We start from the raw sequence: 10,690 nt of genomic DNA on the forward strand, positions 1-10,690 counted from the left end.
GCAGCATCGAGACGTTGAGCCAGCTTCCCGCTGTGGGGGTGGGGGGAGCACAGGGGCTCCTGGGGTCCAGTCGGACCAGTTGGCCCAGTGCAGGCAGGAGGCGGGGGCGGAGGCGACCGGATGGCCCCTGCAGGGCGCCACCAAGTGCACGATCCTGGGAGGCCCGTGGCTCACTCAGTGGCGCTTTGCGTGGAAGGGACCTGTAGAGCAGTGCTTCTCAAAGTTTATTGATTTTTTACTTTTTCACTTATTAGAGAGCAAGTACAAGTGGGGGAGAGGAATAGTAGGAGAGAGAGAAAATCTTACGTGGGGCTTGATCCCACGACTCTGGGGTCATGACCTGAGCTGAAATCAAGAGTCAGACGCTCAACTGACTGAGCTACCCAGGTGCCCCATTTCTCAAATTTTAATTGCATACGGATATCCCGGGGAACTTTTAAGAGTTCTGATGCCCGGGCTTCCCCCAAGACCAGAAGAATCGATGGGGGCGGAGCCCAGCCTTCAGGCCTGGCGGCAGCTGCGTCCCCACTACGTTTTGGGAGGCCGCTGCTGTGCATTTGTCAGTGTGCCTTCGGCTGGTTGGGGAGCCTGGCTCTTGAATCCTGCCTTCCATCCCCCCTTGCTTTCAGCGGCTGTGACGTGAACAGTCCCAGACAGCCCGGTGCTAACGGAGAAGGGGAGGAGGAGGCCAGAGACGGACAAACCCCCTTGCACTTGGCAGCCTCCTGGGGGCTGGAAGAGACGGTGCAGTGTCTTCTGGAATTTGGTGCCAATGTAAACACACAGGTACAGAGCGTTTCTTTTTCAAGGAGGTAGATGCTGAACCAGAAGTAGGGATATCTAAGGCGAGGGGCCTCGCAGACTCAGTCCTGGGCCTCGGCGTGGCCTTGGGTAGGGCTGAGGGACAGACAGATGGAGTGACTTCCTCTGTGTCTTTGTTCTTTCTACAGCACGAGAAGGATTTTCTCCAGTCAGCTTTCCTTTGCCGTTTATCTCTGTCGGTTATGTGATTCTATGAGTCTAATCTCATGCTGAGCACTGTGTTTAGGGGAATGTTCCAGGAGCTCAGTTATGTTCGTGGATGCTCTTCAGTGTCCTGGCCTGTGGGGGTTGACGTTTGCTGCCCCGCAGCCGGATGGGAAGTGTGACTTAGAGGCGGGCTGACTGCGCATCTTCTAAGCGAAGTGTGTCTGTGTCCCTGGGCACTGGAGCCGGGGGTCCTGACGGCGGCTGGCAGTCCTCTCTGGGCTTGGCCTCTTGAAAAGCTCATTTCCAACACACAGCGATTGTATTGGATCTTAGAACCAAATTCCATTTGAAAGTTATTCTCCTTCATATTTTTCCTGGGTCTCGCCTTTCATTTGGACCCTGAAATTGCGGCCTGTCCCCACAGGATGCAGAAGGAAGGGCGCCTGTGCACGTGGCCATCAGCAACCAGCACAGTGTCATCATTCAGCTGCTGGTCTCCCACCCTGATGTCCACCTGAATGTCCGCGACAGACAGGGGCTGACCCCGTTTGCCTGCGCCATGACCTACAAGAATAACCGGGCAGCCGAGGCCATCCTCAAGCGAGAGCCGGGGGCTGCCGAGCAGGTGAGGGACCCGCCCCCAGTACCCTGCACGGTGCCCGAGCTCAGCAGAACCCGTTACGTGAGCCTCAGCAGAAGCCCCAGCAGCACAAGGCTGTCGTACGTGAGGACCTTTGTTCTGAAAAGACACTCCTGTCCTTGAAGTCTGGCCATTGAGAGGAACTGAATGGCACGTGGTGGTGCCACATGCCCCGGGGAGGCTGGAGGCGGCCTGTCCCGCACGAGGAGCTCTGTGGTGTGCGCACGTGATGTCACGTATGCCTCTGCGTGGTCTCAGGGCCCTGGGAGTCAGGGTCGTGCTGAGATCTAAACGGAACTTGAGCCGTTGGTGTGACGAGGGGGCAGCCCTCTGGGGAAAGTGTCTGAGGACTTGGCATCGTTCAGCTGAGCAGACTCAGGCCTGACCTGCTCTGGGTTCTCCAGCCGCTGCCCAGCCTGGCTGGCGACCTTCTGCCCTGCAGGGAGGGCTGGGTGGGGAGCGCCCGGGCAGGACCGGGGTCTCGGGCCTGAGGAGCGCTGCCAAGTTCACAAGTAAGCCCCTGAAGACAGACGTGGGACAGACGACGTCCCGACGCGGTCAGAGGCCACTGCTCGGCCTCCCCAGGGCTGGCGTTTGCGTGTGATGTGCGTGTGTGGGGGCCGGCCTCACCCTTGGCTCGGGGGGCATCGGTGCTTGCGTCCCCTCCCGTCCCGTGTGGCACGGGCCTGTAGGTCCGAGTCCTCGGGAGCCACACCGCTCACGTCAGCAGCACGTGCTTGGGCCGTACGTGTGTGAGGCGAGTGTGGTGCGCAGCCACCCCACACCGGGAGCCCTCGCTGACCGACAGCTCCCGTCTGGTGCGCGGAGCAGAGTCTGCGGCGTACGGCCGGCCTGTCCCCCCGAAGTGCGTGTCTCCTGCAGCTCCGTAAACAGGAGACTTTCTGAAACCGCTCAGGGGTCAGGCTGGTGTTGCAGTCGTGACTTTAGGGTGCTGGGTGCTCGTCCCGTCAGAGCACCCCTTCCACTTCCCATCCCGCACGTTGTCTCTGTCTTAACTGTCCAAGTCCATGCTTCTGGAGGCCCTGTGCCGTGGGCTTCCCAGCCACGGGCAGGTGGCCGTGCACACGTAGTCGGGCACACCCGTCCGTGTGCAGAGAGGGTCTTGGGAGGGAGCCTCCTGGAAGCGAGGGGGTGGCCACGCCATCACGTCTCCCGTGGCCAGTGCAGCTTGCCAGTGCTCAGGAGTCTCCCGCTTGTTGCCTCAGGTGGATAACAAGGGCCGGAATTTTCTTCACGTGGCCGTCCAGAACTCTGATATCGAAAGCGTCCTCTTCCTGATCAGTGTCCAGGCCAATGTGAATTCCAGAGTTCAGGACGCCTCCAAGCTGACTCCTTTGCACCTCGCTGTCCAAGCAGGTTCAGAGATTATCGTCCGCAACCTGGTAAGTGCCCACGAAACGTTGCGCCTAACACGTGGACCGCACATGTGTGGTGCGTGGAAGCTCTCATCACCGGTGTTTTGCCAGGTTTTGTGAGAGGCCGGCATGAATTCGGGAAACTAAGCCAGTGCCCTCCGGAGAGCAGCTGTGTCAGGGGGTGGCGTGTCCCTAGAGCCCAGCAGGCAGCCTGTGCAGGCAGGTGCTCGAGTGAGGCCTTGAGGGAAGGCAGGACTTGGGTGGCCGTGGCCGCCAGGGCGTCAGGGGAGGGAGGCCCACTTCTGTCGTCTGCGCCCTGCGCTGGCCTTCAGGGCCTCCAGCCTGCTGTCTCTCCCTGGTTTTTTTCGCCGTTTTTTTTTTTAAATAGAGGTATAATTGACACAAAACATTATATTAGTTTTAGGTGCACATTATAGTGATGTGATATTTGTATGTGCTGCAAACATCACTGCAGTGTGTTTACTTACCACCCGTCACACACATAGTTAAAAAGTTTCTTTCTTACGATGAGGACTTTTAATACTCTTAGCAACTTTGAAATGTGCAGTGTGGTATTATTAACTGTGGTCCCCATGCTGTATGTTACGTGCCCGGGACTTACGTATTTTGTAACTGGAAGTCTGTACCTTTTGCCCCCCTTTACCCATTTCACACTTCTGCCCGCCCAGAGGCCGTCAGTCTGTTCTTTGTATCTGTGAGTTTGACTTTTTGGCTTGCTTTTTAGTTTCCACATATAAGTGAGATCGTACAGTATTTTTGTTTCTCTGTCTGACTTATTTCACCTAGTGAAATGTCGTCTGGGTTCATCCGGGCTGTTACAAATGGCAAGATTTCATTCTTTTTTATGGCTGAATAATATTCCATTACATGTTGTATATACCACATCTTTATCTACGCACCTATCCATCAGTGGACACTTGGTTTGTTTCCATATCTTGGCTGCTGTAGGTGATGCGGCATTGACCACGGGGGTGCAGACAGCTTTTCAGAACAGTGTTTTTCCAGGGACACAGGACGTGCACGGGCCCTGGAGCCCTCCCCTGTGGCCTGGTGCACGTGGGCTGTGGGAGCACAGTCTGCAGGCTGCTGGCACAGGCTGGGGGCTGGGCAGGGAGGGGCGGGGGGCAGTCCGGGCCCCAGGTGTACAGTGCGAGGTGGGTCCCGATCCCCAGACTCTGGAGGTGGCTCCCTCTCCTTTCTGAGGAGGACTCGCGCAAAGGCTGAGATTGTCAAAGTTAAGGTGGTGGTTGGGTGGGTTGGTTGGTTGGCTTGTGTGATAGCAAAGGCGTTTTAAAGCTTTTTTCCCAGTATACGCAATAAGCTTTCTTCTCTATTAAAAAAAAATTGTCTTTTTTCTTTGGATAAACACATAGAAGTGGAATTACTGGATCACGTAGTCGCTCTGCCTCTAGTATTTGGAGGAGCCCCCACAGTGTTCTCCAGAGCAGCTGCTCCAGTTTGCAGCCCCCGAGCAGTGCACCAGGGCCCCTGTCCACGCCCTCACCCATACTTGGGCTTTCTCGTGTTGTGGGTGTTAGTCATTTTGAGGTGACAGCTAACTGTGGTTTTGGTTTGCATTTTCCCAATGAGTGACAGGGAGCGTCTCTTAACGTGTCTGTTGGCCGCCTGTGTGTCCTCTCTGGAGAAATTCTATCCAGTCCTTCTGCCTGTTTTTTTTTTTTTTTTTTAAATTTTTTTATTTATTTCTANGCGAGCAGGCACGTGGACGCTGGGGAGAGGGAGAGAATCTCGAGCAGGCTCCACACTCAGCACAGAGCCCAGTGCAGGGCTCAGTCCCACAACCCTGGGATCATGACCTGAGCCAAAACCAAGACCCAGGCCCCCAAGAGACTGAACCCCCCAAGGCGCCCCTGCTTTTTTTTTTTTTTTTTTGCTATTGAGTTGTCATGCCTTGTGTGTGTATTTTGGAAATTAGCCCATTACCCGATACATGATTTGCACATATTTTCTTCCATTCAGTAGGTTGTGCCTTTTCATTTGTTGGCACTTTTCTTTCTCGGGCAGAAGCTTTCTAGTTTGTGGCCCCACTTGTTAATTTTGCTTTTGGGGTCAAATCCCAAAAATCAACACCAAGACTGATGTCAAGGAGCTTACCGCCCCTTAGTTCTCAAAACCAGAGAGGCGTGGGAAAGTTTTTTGTTTTACGCAGGAGAAAAATGTAAGCTCANGTTCTGTTTGACCCCAAAGCCTGTCTTTTCCAGTAGAATATAATGCCCCCGGGCCGGAACGGTCTAAGCCAGGATGCAAGCCTGGAAAGTGCCTGTGATGTACTTTCACTAGCGAAGTTTGGTTGAAATCTGGGGAGAGTGTAGGAGGCGTGGTTCGAGAGGTGGTAGAGGGTGATGTTTCAGAGCAAGAACGGTGAGCAGCATTTATCCCTTCGGCAGCGGAGAAGCCCGTGCGCATCCCGAGCTACGGGCTTCATGTCACCTGGCCAGCGCCTAAGTGCTGTGGGTCCGGTGCCTCCCATCGGCCCTTTGGGGCACTTGACCAGCGTCTGGTGCCTTGCCTTTTTAAATTTTATTTTTAGGGTTTTCTTTTTATTAAGTAAGCTCTCTGCCCATCGTGGGCTTGGGCTTGAGCTCCCAACCCCATGGCCAAGAGTCGCATGTGCTGCCGATTGAGCCAGCCAGGTGCCCCTCTGCCATTTTTGTCTTTGAAGAATACCTTTTCAGAAACCTCTATGACTTGTCCGGTGTTAGAGCTGAAAGAGCATTGACCTTTGTGGTGGGGAGTGAGGGCATGGGCAGCGTCACCAGTGCAGGGGCCGAGGGGAGGCAGTGGCCATGAGGTGGGTTGTGGAATGATTGGATGGGGGTGGGGGGGGTGTCTGGTGACACCAGGCACAGACTGGGTGTGGGGACCAGCCAAGGGGGTAGAAGTGGGCCTTGGAGTAGTGGGGAGTTGGGCCACGTGTCCATCTGTCTGAGAGCCAAGAGAGGTTACAGGGTGATGGCCTCTTCACCGAGGTCGTGTGGCTGCCTCACTGAGGCCTGAGCTTGCAGAGGATAGGAGTCCCTAGAAACAGCTGATTTTGCAAATAAAGGCCATGCAGTTTAACACTGGGGTCTGTTCATATTGAAACGGCACCTTTATCCAAACTCCCCTCCCTGCCAGTTAACTAGCTTTGCGATTGGCTATGGACCCTCAGACACGCAGCACCCTCCGTGTGTCCTGGACCTGTGCGTGGTCTCAGTGGGCGCCCACGGGTCTGGGGAGGCTGGGACCTGGAAGTCCGGGTGGAACTGCAGCAGCTAACGGGCCCCGGCCTCCTGGGGGCCCTCAGGCCTCAGGAGAGGCACAGGCTAGATTCTCTCCACTAGCGGCTGAGTCGGGACTCCGTCAGGAAGAGGAAGGTTAATGAGGGGGCAAGACAGGGTCTGAAGGGCCTTTCTGCTTTTGATTCTGTAATTCTTTGGTTAATTTCTTTCTTTTAAAAAATAATATAAAAATAGTACACGCTTATGGTGGAAAAACCTTACGCGCATAAGGGTATAAAGCTGGTAGTGTCTCCCCTTCATCCTCGACTTGAGCGAGTATGGTGGGGATGCTTTTACACGCCTTCAGGGAGTGTGTGCGTGTGCACACGTCTCTCTTGGCAAATGGAACCACACTGCCGTACCGCCTCCTAACGTGCCTTTCTTTTGACTTCCACATTAAGCCATAAGTCGTTCTCATCTTAATGGCTCCCCTTTGTGTGGATTGGTTATAGTACAGTTTTCATAACCGAATCCTCTGGCAACCTGGTTTCATTGCTGTAAGCAGTGGACATCCGCACGTGGAGCAGCGAACTCACTGCGGTTCCGTGGAGGTTCATGTCCTGACGTCTCAGAGGTAGAATTTCTGCGTCCTGAGGAGTGGATCTCTAACGTGCTGGTGACTGCCGGCTTCTGCCCGCTGGGCCTTGCTGTCTTGCGCCCCCAGAGTGCGTGTGAGGCTCCGCCGCTCCCAGCTCTGCCAGCTGGGCAGTGGTGTGGATGCCCGGAGGCGGGCAGACTGGGCCCCCGTGAGCGGGGCCTTGGCTGGTTGTGGAGGGAGGCCGCTCATGTAATCAGCTTCCACAGCTTCTTGCAGGAGCCAAAGTGAATGAACTGACGAAGCACCGCCAGACGGCCCTCCACCTCGCTGCCCAGCACGACCTGCCCACCATCTGCTCCGTCCTCCTGGAGAACGCGGTGGACTTTGCTGCCCTGGACGAGAACGGAAATAACGGTAGTTGCCGGTCATTCCCCTGTGCCCCGTGCTGAGTCCCCTCAGCAGGCCCCCCGCCCTGGAGGCGAAGGTGCACTGCGCCTGTGGGCCCGCTCCCCCCCAGGGAGGCTGGCTCTCACGGCAGCAGAGCTGTGGCAGGGAGTGCTCCGGGCTGGGCCTCCGTCCGCCCCTGACCATCCCCGGGCGGCCCCACATCTTCATGGTGACCCAGAAGCCTGCAGCGGTTTCCTGCACAACCGTTACGTCTCACCCTCGGGTCACCGTGGAAGGAGAAAGCAAAGTGTTACGAGGTTGCATTAATGACGGAGCCCTGGGGGGGCGCCCGGGTGGCTTAGTCGGTTAAGCGTCCGACTTTCGCTTGGGTCATGATCTCGCGGTTCGTGGGTTCGAGCCCCGCGTCGGGCTCTGTGCTGACTGCCAGCTCAGAGCCTGGAGCCTGTTTCAGAGTCTGTGACTACCTCTCTCTCTGACCCTCCCCTGCTCATGCTGTCTCTCTCTCTCCTAGAAATTTAAAAAAAAAAAAAAAAAACATTAAAAACTGACGGAGCCCTGGGGGTGGTGAGGCCTGGACAGGATGGCCCTGTGAGCGGACAGTGGCTGCTCTGGCTGTGTCCTGTTTAGAGGGCGGTTCGTGAGCAGTCGAGATTTTCCACATGGGCTTCTGGGCTTGCACAGTAAGAGGGTTTGCTCTCCAGCTCTTCATCTGGCGGCCATGCACGGGCGTCTCAACAACATCCGGGTCCTCCTGACCGAGTGCACCGTGGACGCCGAAGCCTTCAATCTGCGGTGAGAGCCTGTGTTCCCGAGCAGAGGCCTGGGCTCCTCGTCACCTAGCGATGACCCTTAGAGCTGGCGGTCACTATGCCTGCAGTAGCCCGCGTGCCCACGGCACGATTGGGACCAGCTTGGTACCTTGGAAATGTTCATTTTGAAAAATACTTTGTAGAAAACCTTTTATGATCGATTACATGTCCTTAAATTTGTCCAGCATCACAGATCCAGAAAATTACCTCTTCTGTGCGTGATGAGCGTGGCAGGTCTGTACCTAACGTGTCCACTTTGCTTCGTCAGAGGCCAGTCACCCCTGCACATCCTGGGTCAGTACGGCAAAGAGAACGCAGCAACCATCTTTGAGCTCTTCCTGGAGTGCATGCCTGAGTACCCTCTGGATAAACCGGACGCAGAAGGAAACACGGGTGTGTAATACGGTGCCTGCATGCCCTGTGTCACATGGTCCCTGCTTCCTGGGGAAACCAGAGCCCGGGCACCCAGCCGTCATGGAGGGGCACTCGCCTGGCACATTTCGGGTGGGCTCTGAGCATCTGTCCCCGATGCCTGTCGTCGAGTCTGGCAGTGTCTGATTTGGGAGACACATGCATCGGAGGGTCTCCAGCGCTGCAGAGCCGTGCCCGGGCCCACACAGGCCTGCCCATCTGTTCTGACCGTCCCCATCTACCTGCTTACCCTGCAGATGCTTCCGAGGAGGCGGAGGTGTGTTGCATATGTGTTGACAGGCTGTGAAAAAGTGGCAGGTGATAAACCCATGAGGCCCCTGGCCTGGTGCTGCTCTAGCTGCCCAGTCGCTGTGTTAGGTTGTGTGGCTTCAGTCATTCTGTACATGGACTTTCGCATTTGTATTCTTGTTGGATCCCCACAGCCACCTGTGGGTGAAGCGTCCCCATTTTTCAAGTAAGGAGCTGGAGGTGAGGCGCACACTGCTGCCATGTTCCGGGTCCACGCCCTCCTGCCACACACAGCCCCCCTTGGCCTTTGGCAGAGACGTCGTCACCAGGGAGCGTCCTGAACCTTACTTTGCACAGGACCAAATATTTTGTCATTAGTTCTTGGCTTCAGTGTTTTGCTTTGTTTTTTTTTTAACTTTTAATATTTACTTCATCTTGAGAGAGAGAGAGAGACACACAAAGCAGGAGTCGGGGAGGGGCAGAGAGAGGAGACACAGAATCGGAAGCAGCTCCAGGTTCCGAGCTGTCAGCACAGAGCCCGGCGCGGGGCTCGAACCCACAAACTGTGAGATCATGACCTGAGCCGACGTCGGTTGTTTAACAGACTGCGCCCCCAGGTGCCCCCCATGAATGTGTTTTTTTCAAGCTGGTCGTGACAAGCCTGAGTTGGAGGGAGTCGGCCCCAGGAGTGAGCTGGGGGCCCAGCATACCCTCCAGCCACTGTCGGGGAGGTGGGAGGCCCACAGGCAGGCACTTCTGGTCTGAGTTAGAGACACCTACCTCTGTCCAGTGCTGGCAGGTGACCCTGGGTCGTACCCTCTCTCTGCCCCTTGGTTCCTCTGAAATAATAACTCGTGTCCAACTGGACCATGTAGAGAATTAGGAGAAAGAATTGAAGTGCGGGGTCCGGGAGAGGTAAGCAGAGGAGCTGCCGTGAGTGTAGCCGCCAGCCGGAGGGGGTGCCTGGCCAGAGCCGGGCGCCCACGGGCCTCGCTGGGGCGGAAGCACCAGTGTGCACGTGTCACGGTCTCCAGGTGTAGTCACGTCGTGTGACCAGAGCTTTGTCCGGCCGAGCCTGGGCCGAAGGCAGGCAGCCGGGACGGCACGTTTGTCCTTCAGTGTCTGGTCCCCGCTCACTGCGCTCCCGAGCGTGTCCTGGGGCTGGGCCCGTCCCGCGTCCCCCCGGGGGTCAGTGGGGACTTCGCGGACACACACCCTGCCAGCCTTCAGGCAGCACCAGGCCGGGCTCGGGTGGGAAGGAGCCCTCCTCGTGCTTTTGTTGTCCAGTGCTGCTCTTGGCGTACATGAAGGGGAATGCCAACCTGTGCCGTGCCATCGTCCGCTCTGGGGCTCGCCTTGGGGTCAACAATAACCAAGGAGTGAACATTTTCAACTACCAAGTTGCCACCAAGCAGCTTTTGTTCAGACTGTTGGGTGAGTGGCTACTTCCTGCTCCTCCAGCGCAGACCCAGGCATGGTGTCGGTTGTTTACATGCCCTGGTGACCTCTGAACCCCAGAATGACCTGAGCCGCTTTCCAGAGTGGCTCCATGGCCCCCGTCAGCCCGCGTCCCCGATCCTACCAGAGGTCCGTAAAGTCCCCAACGCTTCGGTTCGTGAGGGTGGTCACCCCGCGTGGCTCTGGCCACTCGTCTGCACACCCTTCGTCCTTCCGCGGAGCCAGGGTCCCCGCAGCCTTCCGCGTGGCCTTCCCTTCCAGCCCTGCCGGCTCCTCCTCTGTGCCCTCGTGGCGAGGACAGTGGCCCCTGGGTGGCTTTCTGTTTGCAAGTGCCCTCCCGCCCCCGCGGAGGCGGCCACAGAGAAGGGTTGTTAGCCCCGTGGTCTGGGCAGAGGAGCGAGCCACCCGCCCCGCGTCACAGCGCAGACAGTCTGCAGCGGAGCCACCGGAGCCCGCGTGGACGGGGCGGGGCCGGCACCACCCACGCGCGCCTCCCTCCCTGCCAGCTGGGGCCCAGGCGGGCCGGGCTG

At 57.0% G+C, this 10,690-nt stretch overlaps 1 protein-coding gene across 1 annotated transcript in view; it reads left to right on the forward strand.

Moving 5' to 3' along the window:
• ANKFY1 (ankyrin repeat and FYVE domain containing 1) overlaps nucleotides 1-10,690 on the forward strand; it is a 53,729-nt gene that overhangs the window by 42,735 nt on the left and 304 nt on the right. The window contains exons 17-23 of the mRNA XM_077746888.1: nucleotides 630-786; nucleotides 1,394-1,594; nucleotides 2,836-3,012; nucleotides 7,092-7,239; nucleotides 7,935-8,025; nucleotides 8,311-8,435; nucleotides 9,990-10,136. Coding sequence (XP_077603014.1) covers nucleotides 630-786; nucleotides 1,394-1,594; nucleotides 2,836-3,012; nucleotides 7,092-7,239; nucleotides 7,935-8,025; nucleotides 8,311-8,435; nucleotides 9,990-10,136 — 1,046 coding nt within the window. The remainder of the gene's footprint in view (nucleotides 1-629; nucleotides 787-1,393; nucleotides 1,595-2,835; nucleotides 3,013-7,091; nucleotides 7,240-7,934; nucleotides 8,026-8,310; nucleotides 8,436-9,989; nucleotides 10,137-10,690) is intronic.

This window comes from Crocuta crocuta, unplaced genomic scaffold, assembly GCF_008692635.1.
Source record: "Crocuta crocuta isolate KB4526 unplaced genomic scaffold, BGI_CrCroc_1.0 scaffold139, whole genome shotgun sequence".
Classification (NCBI taxonomy): Eukaryota; Metazoa; Chordata; class Mammalia; order Carnivora; family Hyaenidae; genus Crocuta; species Crocuta crocuta.